General features: G+C 38.3%; 1 protein-coding gene across 6 annotated transcripts in view; it reads right to left on the bottom strand.

The window, feature by feature from the left end:
* Window positions 1-19581, bottom strand: part of LOC127679002 (contactin-4) — a 358955-nt gene that overhangs the window by 28810 nt on the left and 310564 nt on the right. For all 6 annotated transcript variants that reach the window (XM_052174443.1, XM_052174445.1, XM_052174444.1 and 3 more), the window contains exon 10: window positions 2722-2897. In XM_052174443.1, the coding sequence (XP_052030403.1) occupies window positions 2722-2897 (176 nt within the window). The remainder of the gene's footprint in view (window positions 1-2721; window positions 2898-19581) is intronic.

Here is a 19581-nt window from a genome sequence, read left to right as displayed (position 1 = left end):
TCATTCTATTAACTAAAGGATGACTGTCAAAGAAACTTACTGTAGCTTACCTCAGCACATAGTAACCTACTAACACAATTTTATGGTTCTATGACTAAGAATGTATCTCAGCTATTCTTAAACTTTGGTGAGATTTATAGCTTTAAGATCAAATTGAAAAAAAATTAAAGTAAGGATCGAAGTAAGAGTCTCACAGAGTGAGGCTGTTCTCTCCTTTAGAGAGATCAAACTCTTCCTGAGGTCTACATTTATGTTCCTACCAGACAGAAGAAAAGAGTAGCAGTGTATTTAATCCCTATTCCAACTGGGGTCCCAGTGCTGTTTCTGAAAGAGCACTGGAGGACATCGGAGAACACAAATAATAGTAATAAAACAACAGCTTTCCTCCAAACCCAGTAGGCAGAATCTGCCCAGCATTGTTTCATTATGTGGACTTGGCAAGGACAAATGTAAATAGGCTGAGTTCAGAATGGCACGCAGTTCCTCCTGCACTGTGAAATCCTAAAATTATCACCATGGGCAACACTGGTGTCTAACCTACTTCCCTCTCTTCCTTTGTAGCAGTAGAGAGGAAAGAGGTATGTCTTATATGGAAAGAAAATGAAACCTATTATTTATTATTATTATTATTATTATTATTATTTATTATTATTATTATCAAGACAGGGTCTTCCTATTGAAAGCAGAATGGCCTATACCCCATTACATAGTCCAAGCCTGTCTCAGATCCTTCTGCTTCTGTTTTCTGAATGCTGGTATTACAGGTATGTCCCACTACAGATGGTTCAATGAGAATCCTCTTTATATGATAAGTATTCCTTGGTCCTTTCCTTCATTAAGATGTTTCCTTTGCATCTCAGCTGAAATGGTACATGATGGCTACTGGCTCTAATTGTCCAGGGATCTTTTTCATTCATCATTCATCAGTCCATGCTAATTGGCTACTGCTCATGGAATCTCAGAAATCTTAAGTTTTATAATGATTTTGTCCATGAATCTGGATTTAATGTGAAAAACAACTATTTAGTTTAGTTGAGAAGGGGGTTTTCTTAAAGTACACAACCCTGTTAGTACAATTAATATTACTTTTCTTTCAGAGAATGCAGCCATTAGAGTTTTAAATATATTTCTTTTGTTATAAGTACGGGCTAAGTATATTTTTAGACTTTAAGGTATTTGATGTCATCAATGCTTTAATGAAGTAGACTATCTCTCGGTGTGGTGGTTTGAGTATGATTGGCCCATGGCAAGTGGTACCATGAGGAAGTGTGGTCTTATTGGAATAGGTGTGGCCTTGATGGAGGAAGTATGTCACAATATAGGGAGGTTTTGAGTGCTCAACTTCTGCCCAGTGTAGATGAAAGCCTTCATCTAGCTGTCTGCAAAAGAGAGTCTTCTCAGTGCCTTAAGATCAAGATATAGAACTCCCAGTTCGTGTCTAGCACCACGTATGCCTGCCTGCATGCTTTTTTCAATGCACTTCATAACAGTTGCCTTGGTTATGGTAGTTTCTTCACAGCAATAAAAGCTGAACTAAGACACTCACTAAGCTGGGCCACACAAAAGAGATCCAGACTGTTCAATAATAGTGACCTCATCCAGCCTAACTCAAGCAATATTCCAACAGAGAATCCCTAACAAAGAGAGACAGCCACTGGGGTAATGAATTAACTTCCCTCCTGTGTATCCAAAATGATATTATTTAGATATCATCCTTGGGAGGATTGAGAGAATAGTCATTCAAATCTCTTTTAGTGTTCTGAAAGTCAAACTCTAACAAACTAAGCATGCATATAATGGGCAGAATTATTACAATAGTTATGCTGAAAATATATTCCCAATATGTCCCATAGATGGAGTTGTTAATTTCAGGGGATCTATATAAAGGCACACACAAGGGATGAGATGGGAAAAATCAGTGAATCATATTTCTATAGCAGTTAAGGGAGGAAACAGCTTTTCAAATTATAGTCTCAGTTTTATACCCTGGTACTTTCTGGTTAGTCCTTCCAAGAAAGTGGTCATCAGAGCGAATATTCATTACCAATGGGAATGCAGAGCTATGATAATTCAGAAAAAAATTGTGGAAAATGTTTGTGATAAACACAAAATGATTCTAGATTTAACCTTATCTTGGCACATATTCGATGGTAATATATATTGTCCTGAAGAGTAAGGCATTTCAAAAATTGAAGCATTTGTATTCAGATTCCATCGAGATGATAAATCACCTCAGTGTATTTGCAGAATCATGAAAGCAAGTACCAGCTTTATGATGATGAGTCTCCCATAGGAGCACAGAGGAATACAATAGCAGCATAAGGCATCCAAGGAAACTATCTCTAAGATACTTCATTAACCCTCTGGTCTATGTTATATGATATGGGAGTAGAGCTTGTGGTATGGTGTTCAAAGCTGAGGCATTTCATTTAGCAGATATGGAGAAAAGGGATTTTATATAACTCCCAGAACTCCAGTTTCCTTCTTCACACACAGCAGCGAACAACTAAGTTGACATCATGTTTGCTATATATGCTGTATATGGCATCATTTATAAGTCATGCAGAAAAGAACAGGAATTAACCAAGTATTTTATGAAACAAGATGTTTCCACAACGACTTTACATTTGGTTCCAAGTAAATCCAAACAAATTAATTTGGGTCAGTTTGCAAAACTTTTGATAGGCTGTTTCCTATGGATAGTATGACATTAATACTTACCCCTCCAACTCTTTCAAAGTGGTCTCCATCTTTGTCAAAGTCTATCAAATGTCCATTAAATGTCCAAGTAAACACAATGTCCAGGGAGTGATCATGTGTCACCTGGCATGGAAGAACAATGCTTTCTCCCACAGTGACATCCATGCTGGAAGGGGGAACCATCACCTTCGTTGGGTCTGGAATTTGAAACGAGACAAGGACTGTGGATACAGTTCAGCAGTAAATCACTTTCCCTGCATACATACATACATACATAAAAAGCTAAATTCAGTCTCCAGCACCATCAAACTCCCCCTAGACCTCCACAAAAACAACCAACCAACAACAACACAGTTTATGTATGTGGCAGTGTAGAACAAAGAACAGAAGGGAAGTAGTTGGTTTGGTGATCTTTGTTTCTTTGTTTCTTCCTTCCTTCCTTTTTTAAATTAAATTATTTTATTTATTTACATTCCAAATGTTGCCCCCTTCCTGGTCTCCCCTCCCTGAGTTCTTCTCCCCATTCCACTCTTCTCTGCTTCTGAGAAGGTACTCCCCTCCACTCACCCCCACCTCACCCCGACCTGCATCCCCCTTTCCTGAGGCATCTAGCTTCTACAGAATTAGACACAGCCTTTCCCACTGAGGCCAGCCAAGGCAGTTCTCTGCTAAATATGTGCTGGGGGCTATGGACCAGTCCATGTATGCTCTTTGGTTGGTGGCTTAGTCTCTGGGAGCTCCGAGGGGTATGAGTTAGTTAATACTGTTATTCTTCCTATGGGGTTGCAATCCTCAACAGCTCCTTCAGTCCTTCCCCCAAATCTTCCATAGGGGTCTCTGACCTCAGTCCAATGCTTGGCTGTAAGTATCTGCATTTGTCTCAGTCAACTGCTGGTAAAGCCTATCAGAGTCAACTGAAAATATTTATGTGCAGAAAGGATTCTAAGAATTTCTGCTGCAGGATGCAAACAGTATTGAAAAAGTAATTAACTTATTGCTACTGGAAGGTAATAGTCAGTGATACCTAAAATGTTGCCTCAAGTGGTAAGCCTACACACCAAACTTAGGAGAGTAGAGTCAAATGACCAGGCTCTTTTCCCAGACAACATCTGGGTTATCAGCAAAGAGTCTTCACATATACCAAAGTCTATAGGCATATGAAATTGTATATTTTTTTTGTTTAATTTCTCTCCTTTTGCATTGGACATTGAACCCATGGCTTTGCATACCTTATAGCACTGAGCCACATTCCCAGCACCTTTGGGCATCTTGGACAGATTTTTTTTTTTTTTTTTTTTTTTTTTTACTAGTGAAATCTAATGCCTGTTAACTAAGGACCAGAGGGGATTCTCACACAAAGGATCATGCGGGCCGAGTTGTAGTACTGACAACAGCTAATTCATTAATTTAGTGCTTGTTGCCAATTCATTCTCTGAGCTCTGAAGTAGCAACAATCAATGCAAAGTAAGTCGTGCATGTCCACACAACCAGAGAGATCTCCCAGGGACCAGAGAAGATTAAACTAAGGAGCCTGAAAACCTCATTAGGTCCTTGGTTTTTATCAATGTTTACTTCTTCAGCACTCTCGTTTACTGTGTTATGAATTCTGATGCTTTAACTTGATTAATTTCCTTACATTTGAATACAACTGCTGCACACAAATAAACAGATGGGTTCTAGTGAAAACAAACTGTCTCCCTTCCTTTGGTTTTAATTCATCATGATCACGAAGGACCTATATTTATGACTTCTGTTTTGACAAGTCACTCTCACTATTGTTCTGTGCACACAACTCTCAGAAGCAATTACAACTCACGATGCTGTTTGAATCTGATTGCTATTAAGTGACAACAGTAAGTAGGACCAACGACACCCTCCAACATCCATTCTGTGCTTGTTTCCTAGTTCCACTATGGAGAGCGACAAAGCCTAGAATATAGGCTGACTGATACTTCTTTACTACCCGCTTAAGCTATTAAGAGTTTATGGAAATTATTTTATTTTCTGCACTGTTTTCTAGATAAACCAGCTGCTTTGTTTAAAAGAGTTTAACAACCACAAGGAACAGTTAATCATTAGACAATTAGATTAAGAAATGGGTGTGTACATTATAACACATATCCAAGCCATTTCCTGTGCTTACTTGATGATGGGTGAAAAGGTATTCTGAATTAGAGATATTGTCTGTTGAAATAGTGGTTTTGGTTATATAACAGGGATACCCACACAGTCATGGTTATTGTAGCACTTACCCACAATCACCAGATTACAAAATCAACCTAGATGTACATCAGCAGATGAATGGAAAAAGCATAAAACAAACATGTGGTATGGAGTTTTGATTGGCCATAAAAAGAGGAAGAAATTACATTATTTGAAGAGAAATTGATAAGACCAGAACCCCACATGTGAAGTGACATATGCCAGCTGAAGAAAGACAGTTATCCATTTGTTGTCTCTTGTGTATGGAATCTAGATTTAATAACAATAATATATAGAAGGCTAGGTATAGAGGTACACTTCTGTAATTTCAGTACCCAGGAGGCAGAGGCAGGGGGATCGTTATGAGTTTAAAGCCAGCTTGGTCTACATGGTGAATTACACGCAGGGTTAATGTGTGTTTGTGTGTATGTGTGTGTGTGTGTATGTGTATGTGTGTGTGTATACATCTCACATACATGTTATATATAAATAATTGAAAATATATATTCTCAAATATTATATTCAAATAATATATTAAAAATATATGTATACATATATATTCAATATATATGTGATATATATGTATGTGTGTATATGCACATATGATATGTTGTGATGTTGTGGAAAGGAAGGGAAACATAAGGAAGGCAGGGAGGATATGAGAGAGTAATAGGGATTGAATATTACCAATGCCCATCATGCACATGTATAAAAATGCCGCAATAAAATGAATATTTTACAGCAAATATACACTATTTAAAAATTATTATCCTATGGGAAAATAATTCTATTTAAAGATGTCTTTCACTCCAGCCACTATTTGCACCAAGGAGCTAGGTGGCCCCATAGCCTTCAGTGCACAGACCATGCCAGAAGAGAGTTGGTCTCCCAGGAGTATGGACACAGGCTTATAGGCCCATAGGAGGGACAAGATCCAACCAGAGACAGCAAGACCAACTATTACCAGAGATAACCAGACGACAAAAGGCAAGCACAAGAACACTACCAACAGAAACCAAGGCTACTTGGCAACATCAGAACCCAGTTCTCCTACCATAGCAAGTCCCAGATACCCTAACACACTGGAAAAGCAAGAATTAGATTTAAAGTCGCATCTTATGATGCTGATAGAGGACTTCAAGAAGGACAAAAATAACTTCCTTAAAGAAATACCGGACAACATAGGTCAACAGGTAAAAGCCCTTGAAGAGGAAACACAAAATCCCTTAAAGAATTACAGGAAAACATAAACAAATGAAGCAATTGAATAAAACCATCCAGGATCTAAAAATGGAAGTAGAATCATTGAAGAAATCACAAAGTGAGACAACTCTGGAGATAGAAAACCTTGGAAAGAAATCAGGAGTCATAGATGCAAGTGTCAACAACAGAATAGAAGAGATAGAAGAAAGGATCAAAGGTGCTGAAGATACCATAGAAAACATTGACACAACAGTCAAAGAAAACGCAAAATGCAAAAAGCTTTAACCCAAAACTTCCAGGAAATCCAGGACACAATGAGAAGACCAAACCTAAGGATTATAGGTATAGAAGAGAGCAAAATTTACAACTTAAAGGGCCAATAAATATCTTCAACAAACTTATAGAAGAAAACTTCCCTAAGCTAAAGAAAGAGATGTCCATGAATATACAAGAAGCCTACAGAACTCTAAACAGACTGGACCATAATAGAAATTCCTCCTGTCACATAATAATCAAAACACCAATTGCACTAAATAAAGAAAGAATATTAAAAGCAGTAAGGGAAAAAGGTTAAGTAACAAATAAAGTCTGGCCTATCAGAATTGCACCAGATTTCTCACCTGAGATAATGAAAGCTAGAAGATCCTGGGCAGATTTCATACAGACCCTAAGAGAACACAAATGCCAGCCCAAACTACTATACCCAGCAAAATTCTGAATCACCATAGATGGAGAAACCAAGATATTCCATGATAAAACCAAATTTACACAATATCTTCCCACAAATCCAGCCCTACAAAGGATAATAGATGGAAAAAGCCAACACAAGGAGGGAAACTGAAACTACACGCTAGAAAAAAGCAAGAAAGTAATCTTCCAAAAAAACCAAAAAGAAAGTAACCACATAAACATAAAAGTAACATCAAAAATAATAGAAAGCAACAATCACTATTCCTTAATATCTCTTAACATCATGGACTCAATTCCCCAATAAAAAGACAGAGACTAACAGAAATATTTTTCATATAAATCTTCAATTTTATCAGAAAATGTTTGTAATTCCTCTAAATTAATTTAGTAATGTTTTTTCTGTCTACCATTTTATCTGTATTATTTTCCATGTTAATCTCCAATCTTTATGTTTTATATATATTTCTTCAATTTTATCAGAAATATTGTCCATGTAAATCTTCAATTTTATCAGAAAATATTTATACTTCTACTTTCAAGCAACTTAGAAATATGTTTTATGCCTACCATTTTATCTGTATGAAACAGTCAATCTTAATGCATCTTTCTATATATTTCTCCAATCTTATAAGAGATATTTCCCATGAAAATCTTCAACTTTACCAGAAAATGTTTATGATTCCACTTTCAATCAACTTAGAAATATTTTTATGCCTACCATTTTATCTGTATAATTTTCCATGATAATCTTCAATCTTAATGTGTTTTTCTATATATTTATTCAATTTTAACCGAGATATTTTTCATGTAAATGTTCAATTTTAACAGAAAATGTTTATAAATCTACTTTCAATCAACTTAGAAATAATTTTATGCCTACCATTTTATCTGTGTAATTTTCCATGATAATCTTCAATTTTAACGTGTTATTCTATACTTTTTTTTACAATTTCTCAGAAAATATTTCCACATAAATCTTCAATTCTATCATAAAATGTTTATACTTCCTTTTCCAGTTAATTTAGTAATGTTTTTTATGTATACTATTTTAATCTTTAATTTTCCATGAAAATTGTCAATTTTAAAATGTTTTTCTATATATTTCTTCAATTTTGTCAGAAATATTTTCCATGTAAATCTTCAAGTTTATTATAAAAATGTTTTTGTAACCTGTATCATAACATGAATTAACCCAATAAATATTTATGGAAAAATAAAAATGTCTTTCATTTAAAACGTTTCTGTGAGTAGAGACATGCACATATTTTACACACATGCAGAGGTAAAAAGATTACTTTGTGTGTCTGTCCATGCTTTCTACCCTGCTTGACACAGAGTCCCTTGTTGTTCATCTGGGCACACCTGCACAGCTGGCCGGCGAGCCTCTCAGATTTCTTTTATCTCCACACGCTGTCACATGGTAGGAATTCTGGAATTACAGGTACAAAACACACCTACAGCTATATGTGTGTTTTGGGACATAAATTTGGATTCTCAGGTTTGTATGGAAAACAATTTATCCACTGAGCCACTTCCTCAAGCCCAATGTTTCTGCTTTTCATGTTTTTGCATATCATGTCTTCCACTTTGCTTTAGAATTTCTTTTCACATCATAAATGCTAAGATGTCTTGGTACTTTTTAAGTAAGTGTGTGGGTGTTTATGTATATATGTGTGTGTGTGTGTGTGTGTGTGTTTGTGTATTTGTGTATGTGTGTGTGTCTACTCATCGAGAATTACTTCTGAGCAAATTTCCTAACTGTAATGGTTATGATGATGTGGTTTGGTAGTATTGTGTCTTCTCTTTTTAAATTTTAATTTCTATTTTTAGGAAGGAGCTTTAAAATGTAGAGGGTTCTTTAAAGGCTTGGAGCTTGCCAAAGAGCTAATAGCTAGTTTACTTTTAATGACTTAAGGGGAAGATGTACAAAGAACTGCTTTTAATAATAGCTAAATGCCACAGCAAAGGCTATTGATGAATGATGACAATAATCCTGGGGTCACATGCTTGTGGGTAATCTTCAGCCTTCTGTAGCTGGCCCCTATTCTTCAATAAAAATAAAATCGATGCTGAATAAACTAATTTACCAATTCTTTCTAAGATGTGTACCAAGACAGATGTCCTAAATATTAAATGAACATCAAGATTCTCTGTGACTCCAGCTATACCATGGTTTTTTTTATAAATCTAAGATGAAACTCAACAATGGATAAGAGCAAAAGGCTGCACTTTTGGAAATTAGCAACCTCAGTATATATTGCAGGATTGGCAGTGTACAAAGGCAAGATGAATATTTCAGTATGTGAGGTATCTATGTAACTTCCAAAAAAAGCTAATGCAATCTTAGGCTGCACTCATTTCTTGTGTTATTTCAGTTTGAGAAGATAATAATCCAGCTGCATTCTGCATTAGTCAGGGTGCAGAAAACCACTACTGTCCTTTGGATTCACTGACAGATTAGTACACTCACACCACTAAAGGATTTAATACATTTAAACAGCAAAAATCACTGAGAGTCTTCAGCACAAGAAACAGATACTAAGACAGTTGTGATAGTAGCTTTCAAAATCATGAAGGGCTTACAAGCAGAAGCTTAGTTGCCTATTTTGTTTTTGCCCACAGTAGAACGGAAAGAGCAACAGCATCATTTTACTTCTGTATAAAGAAGGGCTTTCTAATCATTGGATGTTTCTAAGAGATTTAGAAATCTCTTAGAGTTTCCTGCGAGCATCATGAATCTTCATTTAGAGAGGTATTCAAATGGATGGAAGGACAGTCAGAAATAGACACAAAGAGATGCTGATGTGTAGTCAGGCTGGACAAGGTCTGTTGCATCTTATACTTGCTGGTTTTCCTCTTCCATCAGCACCAACCACAATGGTGTCTGCCTGGCTTCTCCACCTTTACCCTTTTCCCACTTATGGCTGATGGGTAGTTTGTGGGAAGGTATTTTGAGTTTATACAGAAAATTCTTGTGTGCATCAAGTTCTATGATGGATGTCAAATTATGCACATATACCAGGTAACATTCCACTCTAGGGAAGAACATTCTGGTCTCTCTGATGTGATCTGTCTGTTCTATTACAGTCATTGACAAAAACTCAGGACTTCTTTTATTCAGTTTATAGGGTGTTACTGTCATTATTTTAATGCTTAAAAATTCTCCATTTTGGCCAGTGGAATTCTTTGAGGTTGGGGATCTTTGTCCCATTGGCATTCTTCTATCACTCAACATTTCCTCACATTCTAGTCCAAAATGATGTTTTAGACCTCAGTTTTATGTGATATATATATACACACACACACATATATATATATATATGTATACATATATATATATATATACTCACACATACACACATACACACATGCATGCACATACACACAGGGGGAGAAAGAGAGAGACGGAGAGAGAGAGAGACAGAGAGAGACAGAGAGAGACAGAGACACAGAGAGTCAGAGAGACAGAGACAGAGAAGGACAGAGAGACAGAGATAGAGAGAGACAGAGAGAGAGAGAGAGAGAGAGAGAGAGAGAGAGAGAGAGAGAGAGAGAGAGGAGTCAGCTAAGCTGTGCTAGGTTACCAGCACATATGCATGTAGCGATATCCAGCATTTCTCTCTGCCCTGTGTGCTGGGGATTGAAATCATGTCCTTATGCTTTCACAGCTAATGCTTGCCCAGTGATTCCCCAGCCCTAGGCTTATCTTATATTTCCTGTTTTATATCCCTAGAATCAATCACTTCTCTAAGGAACCCTGGTGGTTTTAGTTGAATATATTTTTAAGAAACCCAGTTAAGGACATGGACCGTGTTCATTCTTATTGACATCATCTTATACAACACACACACACACACACACACACACACACCACATATATATACAAGTGCACAATTGAACATTTATAGCTTTAAATATCTTATTCTATAAATAATTTTTTACTGTCTTGAGTTTCTTCTTGTACTGTTGTCCTTATTACTAACTCCCCAACCTTGCTCTCTACCTTCTTTGCACCATCCTGTGCCTATCTGTGACCATTTTGTCTCCTAGATTCTGGGCCCACAGACTCATCAGTCCACAAAACTCTCCAACCCATCTCATCATGCTTAATGGTCAGGCATTCTGATTTTTCCTTTGTACTAGGAAAGGAAAAGGCTGTTTAGTTTGAATTTTATTTAGCATAAAAATATTCAAAACACATCATAGTAGGGGCTAAAGAATGGCTCATCTGCTAGTGTGCTTGCTTCACAAGTGTGAGGACTATCCTTTGGATCCCCAGTACCCACATAATGTTAGGCAACCCCTCGACTTCCCGCATACAGACAAAGGATCCTTGAAGCAAGATAACTAGTTAAACTAGCTAGATAAGCAAGCTCTGGGTTAAACTAAATGACCCTAACTCAGATAATAATGTGGAGAATGACCAAAGGAAATTCCCAGTATGAATCTGGAGCCTTAACACACCCACACACATACATTTATGTGTGCTTGCAAACATGTGCATTCATGTACTTGAGAACATGCATAATGCATGAATGCATGTACACACATATCTATGAGAAGAAAAATAGAATAAAATACACCACCAAATACTAAAACTTAAAAGATAGTTAACACTAGTTGAAGAGCAGGTACCATTTAAAAACTGACCTTTTACAATACTTATAATAAAGAATAAACAGAATTAACTATTCCACTAAAATGTAAACAATGACTCAATATACAAATAAATACTTATTCTCAGGGGCTTAAAATATACTTAGCTTTTAGAGAAAAGTGAATTAATTTTCTAATTATTGTACTCTGTTGGGTCATTATATTGTATAATCTTTCTTTCTTTCTTTCTTTCTTTCTTTCTTTCTTTCTTTCTTTCTTTCTTTCTTTCTTTCTTTCTTTCTTTTTCTTCCTTCCTTCCTTCCTTCCTTCCTTCCTTCCTTCCTTCCTTCCTTCCTTCCTTCCTTTCATTCTTTTGCTCTTTCATTCTTTTTTTCCTGGCCTGCCCTGGAACTCTCCTTTTGCCTCAGCTTCTAGAATGTTAGGATTGCATGAATGCGCCACTACATGGCCACTGTCTTCTAATCTACACTGTAACACTAATACTAACTCTAGTGTGTGTGTCACACACACACACACACACACACACACACACACACGCGCGCACACGCACACGCACACGCACACACACACATACAAGGCACCTATGCACACACACTTAATTTGCACTTTTTGCCTAGAGTTACTTAGAGGAAATAATCCCTTCTGTTGGGGAGCTGAATTGGCATATGAGATGGATGATGTATGAAAATATTCCTTGAGAAATCCATGCACATTTTCCTTTTCCACAGTGTTTTATTATTGCTATTTACAGGTACATATTCCATACACCCACCTCAACAACATGTTGAAAACAGAGACATGATCAAATCAAAAGAAAAGAAAAGAAAGGAAATGTTTCTACAATAGAATCCTGAATCAGTCATTAGGGAAATGCAAATCAAAACAACCCTGAGATTTCAGCTCACACCAGTCAGAATGGCTAAGGCTAAAAACTCACAAGACAGCAGGTGTTGGTGAGGAGGTGGAGAAAGAGGAACACTCCTCCACTGCTGGTGGGATTGTAAGATGATACAACCACTATGGAAATCAGTCTGGCGGTTCCTCAGAAAACTGGACATGACACTTCCAGAGGACCCTGCTATACCTCTCCTGGGCATATACCCAGAGGATGCCCCAGCATGCAATAAGGACACATGCTCCATTATGTTCACAGCAGCCTTATTTATAATAGCCAGAAACTGGAAAGAATACAAATGTCCCTCAGTGGAGGAACGGATACAGAAAATATGGTATATTTACACAATGGAATACTACTCAGCAATTAAAAACAAGTAATTCATAAAATTTTTAGGCAAATGGTTGGAACTGGAATATATCATCCTAAGTGAGGTAACCCATCACAAAAGAATACATATGGAATGCAATCTCTGATAAGTAGATATTAATTAGCCCAGAAGCTCTGAATACCCAAGGCACAATTAGCATAACAAATGACTCTCATGAAGAAGTAGGGAGAGGGCCCTGATCCTGGAAAGGCTTGATCTAGCATTGTAGGGGAATATAAGGACAGAGAAAAAAGAGGGAGGTGATTGGAGAATGGGTGGAGAGAAGAAGGCTTATAGAACATATGGGGAGGGGGGAACTGGGAAAGGGGAAATCATTTGGAATGTAAGAAAAGAATATAGAAAATTAAAAAAAATTAAAAAAAAAAAGAATCCTGAATTAGAAAGAGTGTTGCCCACATCCTCCAAAAGATGTAGGATCCTCTGTCTCTGGTGGCAGGGATCCTATTTCACCTGAGCAGAGCAAGCCTCAAATCTAGATAACCTTCATTCAGCAGAGAGTAACTAATTAAAGACTCCCTTTAAGTGATGCTATTCCCAGTTCTGCTTATCTCCAACAGTGGCTCCATTCCTCCCAAACCATGAGCATCAAAAGGACAAAAATAAAGTTGCTCAATTAAAATCACAGAGAAGCTTCCCTAGAACCAGCATGCAATGAATGCTGACTGATCAGAATTGCACTCATTTGCATGACGGGCTTTGCAGGTGGGTCCTGGGGAGGGGGAGTGTAGGACACTGTTATATGGGTCTCTTTAACCTGGTGACCCAAAGAGGGCAGCAGTGTGTAAGCCCTTTCCTGAGTGCAGGTGTTTAATTGGTGCCTTGATTCTCTGAGCAATGTGATAAATGATATAAAAGAAAGCACCCCAGTCAGACTGAGTAGAAACTGGAGGCTCCTTTGTAAAGCAATTTATAAATCACCTCTAAGAGAATACTTACGGTCTGTTATCAAGGAGCTGAGAAAATAAATAGAAAAGAGAACTGTTTAATAGAGTGACTGGCACAAATAGAAATGTCACAAGCCAACTGAGGGTGGCAAGTTTGTTGTACAGCAATCACTTTTGTGATTTTCAAGGTTAGTAAATTTTCCTGGTTTCAATGTGTAGCAGAGAGAGTACTTACTTAGTTACAAGAATAGAATTGTTCAAAGGATACCCTAACACAGTTGGTTGTCTCTCAAGTCTTGGCTCAATTATTGGTATCAAGTTGTTTGTTTTTAAGAACAAGTTATAACTTGTCTGAAAATCATTCATACTCCACCCACTTCCTCTTATTTTTATATGTCTCCAGGGAAAGCATAACTCTTGCTTTTAGAACTGCACAGTGTTAGAGTCATGGGGTCTCTCTGCTGGGATGTCTTTCAAAATGCAAAGAATTTTCTAAAGGTGTCCAAGACTCTACAATCAATAAGAATACTCTTTTTAAATCAGACTAGCAAGTAAGTAACCAGGAATGGGGTAGAGAATTGGCTAAATTTATCATCTCAGTTTGACATTTTCTTTTCCAAGCTTTATGGTTTAAAAAAAATGACAATCTAAAAGGACATTCAAAAAATGCTTTCCAATGACAAATTAAGTAAAAGAACATCTTTAAGTTAAAGTATAATTAGAACCATTCCATGACATCCCTTTGATTGTGATGGAACATTAAAAAAAGATTCATATACATTTACATCAAGTAATGATTAGATTTTTTTTTCTGTTCAGGAAGGAGGAATTATAAGTGTGTGTGTGTGTTTTTCCACTTACAACACATGAGTAATTCCCCCATGAGTCACTGGGCAAAGGGGTCCCCTAAGAGTCTCATTAGTGTCAATAAGATAGAATGAGTCACATCATAAGCACACAAAAATAAGGCACAATGAGGTCTTTGCTGATTAAAGAGATACAGTCTTGCTTTTGAGGGGCATTTGCTGCATCTCCTGACACAAAATAGGAGAGCATTTTGCTAGAATCCACAAGAAAAGGCATATATTTCTTGAGACAATAACAATGAATTTGAAGACAAAGCTTTTGGCTTGCCTACAAGCAAAGTAACACTTGAGTACCCATGCTCATTTACACAGGCTTCAGTGTAAAGGAAGGATGAATATCTCAGACAGTAGATGGTGCTACAGCCTCGCAGAATGAGTCCACAGCCCTTGGCTCTGTTCAACCTGCTCTTGTCAACAATTTTCTGCATGTTTTCAGTTTCCTGAGTTTAAGGTCTCAGGGAAAGAGGTGGTAACTCTTCCATTCAAAAGCACATGTTAGTGTGTGCTTATAGATATGGGAAGAGGATATCGAGGAACTCACAGAGCTTAAGATGGAGGATATTAATTCCTTGGTGGGCATTATTAGCTCGCTTTCCTTTATTGGGCATGGTAAGACTGATTTCAAACCTTTCTGCTACACAGAATCCTGACCAAACCTATATACCCCAGCAGTTAGGTTCACTCCAGCTAGCTTGTCTTGGTGGCTCATCTGTAATTCTCAATGAATCTTATTCTGGGATCTTTTCAAAAGAAATCAACTGGGCTTTTTTTGGGGGGGGTGGTTTTTGGTTTTTTTTTGAGACAGGGTTTCTCTGTGTAGCCCTGGCTGTCCTGGAACTCACTCTGTAGACCAGGCTGGCCTCCAACTCAGAAATCCACCTGCCTTTGCCTCCCAAGTGCTGGGATTAAAGGTGTGAGCCACCACCACCCTGGCAGAAATCAACTATTAACAGCTCCTCAGCTCCTGGTGATAGCTGGAATGGCCCTTTGGTATGCATGCTGGACAAGACATCATGAATCGAGCTAATGAGACTCTCCTTCGTGTTGTGCTCGCTGCTACAGAGGAGACTCCATATGCTTTCTAGAAACTTGATGGAGAATGAAAATCAGTAGATTTCTCAATTACGGGTCTGTTAATGTTCTAAATTTTGAGAGGATTCCGACTGCTGGAAAATGCTCTTGTAAGCCTGGGCAACTCTCTGGAGTAGGGTTGAGGGTCACTGCACAAGGGTACAGTTGTCCACACCAAAACGAACGGGAAGTTTTCTTTTCATTGAGAATTACTGACCCAAAAAGAAAAGAAAATCAATGGAAGGTCAGAGCAGTACAAAGCAACTTAATTCAGTTTATTTTCAGAGTGATGTTACAACTTTTCATGTTTTTAAAAGTAGGTGGAGGAGACATAAAGATCTGAAGATATGTCAAACATTTAAAAATTTCCATTTAATAAATATGAAAGCTAGTGGAAGGGGAGGAGCGGTGGGAAAGCTGGCAGAAAAGATGCAAAGACAGAGAAACTGACCAAGCAAGACATGGATAGAGAACACAGGATTTTCTACAGCATACACACTAAACACAGCACACTCATAGTAAAGGACAGTCACAATGAGAGGAAGACAGGTAGACAACAGTTAGAAAAATGAACAGGCTGTCTCTTATGCAGCAGTATTCCATTTATTTGTCTTTAGAAAATTAAAATAGAAAAATATAAAAGACTTTATGAGAAATAATTCCCAACCATGGAATTAACAATAATTAAACTCAGTGGGTCACCCCGCCCCCCACAAATCTCAAAACCAAAAAGGAGCTGGAAAGATGGATTCTAAAGGCACTGGACACCCAGCCTGGTGACCTGAGTTTGGTTCCCCAGAATCCACATGGTAGAAGAAGAGAACTGACTTCCTCTGGGATGCCCTTTGGTTTTTTATTTACACACACATTTCAGGGAAGCATGGGTATACACACAGAAACATGCACAGGCACAGACACACATAGACATACACATACATACACAGACACACACAGACACACATAAACACACATAGACACACATAGACACACATACACGCGCGCGCGCATACACACACACACACACACACACACAAAGATAAATGAAATAATTTTAATCTACCCAAACAAAGCAAATGAAGTTTGTATGTGTGTGTGTGTGTGTGTGTGTGTGTGTGTGTGTGTGTGATTTCTGGAAATAAAGTGTTCAGCAGAAGAGCACAGGGTATAAAAGGGGGTGCTGAGGGGTAAAAATGAGCAAAGTGCCTTAGTTGATACTTCCATCAAAATGGTGCCTGGAATTTAGATCAAAGTTCAGCCTTGACCCAAATCTCATAGATTCCAAATCTACATTTAGGTCATTTATAAAGACAGAAGGCCTTTGCTATTGTTATAAACAAAAACACTCCATTTTTTTTTCTGTCTGGAAATACTGAGCTGAGGTAGAAAAAAACAACAACAACAAAAAAAAAAACAGGTAGGCCACATTATCAAGAGAGTTATAGCTATGTGGCTAGGTCTTCATGAACAGAAAACCTATAATTTTCTCATTTTAGAAATATGCTAGTTACTTAAATTTAAACAAAGAGAACCTTTGATGGTTCATAAGTGTAATGTATACACATGTGTGTATGCATTTAAATATGTGCATTCTTGATACATTTTAAATGAAAGGCAATTACATACGTAAAGTTCCCAATAGAACTCAACAGCACAGAAGGGTAAGACCACAGCTAAAATTCTAACAAATGTATACATATTATTTGTCTAATTGATGCCAAGACCCTGGTGTCAAGTCCCTGGATGGATCCCCTGGGCTGTACTGAAAAAAAAAAAAAGATTAAGACTTTTCCATTTCACTATATTTTCTGATAAACTAATACCCACAAAAATATAGATAAGATCCTTCCAGTTTCCTTCTTCACCCAGAGCTGATTCTGTGCCATAGCACTCCATACCCAAATACTGCTGGAAGAGATCTGGTCTCCCAGGAGTGCTGACACACCTGTGAGCACAGGTAAGACCATGACTTCTGTTCAAATTCCTGGCTCAAGAGGAACTGGTCCAGAGCCATCAGCACATAGGAAACAAGGAACAGGATCCTTCTGGTTTCCATCTGCACCCAGGAGCTGACTCTGTGCCACAGCTCTCTATACCCAAATTCTTCCCAGAGAGAACTGGTCTCCTAGATGTGAGTACCTACATACAAGCTTGCAGGAGAGACAAGTCACAGTCAGACACAGCAAGACCAGCTAACACCAGAGATAACCAGATGGGGAGAGGCAAGGGCAAGAACATAAGCAACAGAAACCAAGGCTACTTAGCATCATTGGAAACCAATTCTCCCACCACAATGAGCCCTGGATACCCCAAAACACCAGAAAAGCAAGATTCTGATTTAAAATCAGATCTCAATCTGCTCCTCCAAATTCCAGAGACAGCTGCATCTTCTTGTGCAGGACTGACCTTGTTCTGTAGACAAAATGGTGAAGGTCTGTGTGAATGGATTTGGCTGTATTAGTCGCCTGGTTACAGGGCTGCCTTATGCTCTGCATCTGGCAAAGTGGAGATTGCTGCCATCAATGACCCTTTCATTGTCTTCAACTACATGGTCTACATGTTTCAGTATGACTCCACCCATGGCAAATTCAAGGGCACAGTCAAGGCTGAGAATGGGAAAGCTTGTCATCAACGGGAAGGCCATCACCATCTTCTAAGAGCAAGATTCCACTAACATCAAATGGGGTGATGCTGGTGCTGACTATGTTGTGGAGTCTACTGGCATCTTCACCACCATGGAGAAGGCCAGAGCCCACTGAAAGGGTGGAACCAAAAGGGTCATCATCTCTGCCCCTTATACCAATTCCCCTCATGTTTGTGATGGGTGTGAACAACAAGAAATATGACAACTCACTCAAGATTGTCAGCAATGCATCTTGTACCACCAACTGCTTAGCCCCCCTGGCCAAAGTCATATATGACTTTGGCATCTTGGGAGGACTTATGACCACCATCTATGTCATCACTACCACTCAGAAGACTGTGAATGGCCTCTCTGGGAAACTATGATATGATGGCTGTGGGGATGCCCAGAACATTATCCCAGCATCCACTGGTGCTGCCAAGGCTGTGGGTAAGGTCATCCCAGAGCTGAATAAGAAGGTTACTAGCATGGACGTCTGGGTTCCTAACCCCAATGTATCCATTGTGGATCTGACATGCCACCTGGATAAACCTGCCAAGTATGATGACATCACAGAAGTGGTGTAACAGGTATCTGAGGGCCCACTAAAGGGCGTTCTGGGCTATACTGAGGACCAGGATGTCTCCTGCAACTTCTACAACAACTCCCACTCTCCCACCTTTGATGCTGGGGCTGGCATTGCTCTCAGTGACATCTTTGTAAAGCTCATTTACTGGTATGACAATGAATATGGCTACAGCAACAGGGTCATCGACCTCATGGTCTACATGGCCTTCAAGGAGTAAGAAGCCCTAGACCACTCACCCCAGAAAGGACACTGAGAGCAAGAGAGAGGTCCTCTGTTGAGGAGTCCCTATCCCAATTCGGTCCCCAACACTGAGCATCTCCCTCACAATTTCCATTTCAGACTCCATAATAATAGGAGGGGCCTAGGGAACCCTTCCAAGTCTCTTGAATACCATCAATAAACTTAGCTGCAACCCCACACCTCCCCCATAAAGCAAAATAAAATCACATCTTATGATGATGATAGAGGACTTTAAGAAGGACATAAATAACTCCCTTAAAGAAATACAGGAGAACACAGGCAAACAGCTAGGATCCTAACACAAAAATCCCTTAAAGAATTATAGGAAAACACAACCAAACAGGTGAAAGAATTGAACAAAACCATTCTGGATCTAAAAATGGAAATAGAAACAATAAAGAAATCACAAAGGGAGACAATCCTGGAGATAGAAAACCTGGGAAAGAGATCTGGAGTCATAGATGCAAGCATCAACAACAGAATACAAGAGATATAAGAGAGAATCTCAGATGCAGAAGATACCATGACATAACAGTCAAAGAAAATGTAAAATGCAAAAAGCCCCTATCCAAAAACATCCAGGAAATCCAGGACACAACTAGAAGACCAAACC

The sequence above is a fragment of the Apodemus sylvaticus genome, chromosome 2, assembly GCF_947179515.1.
Source record: "Apodemus sylvaticus chromosome 2, mApoSyl1.1, whole genome shotgun sequence".
Taxonomy (NCBI): domain Eukaryota; kingdom Metazoa; phylum Chordata; class Mammalia; order Rodentia; family Muridae; genus Apodemus; species Apodemus sylvaticus.
The sequence above is the reverse complement of the archived record's forward strand: the minus strand, read 5'-3'. Positions and strand labels throughout refer to the sequence as shown.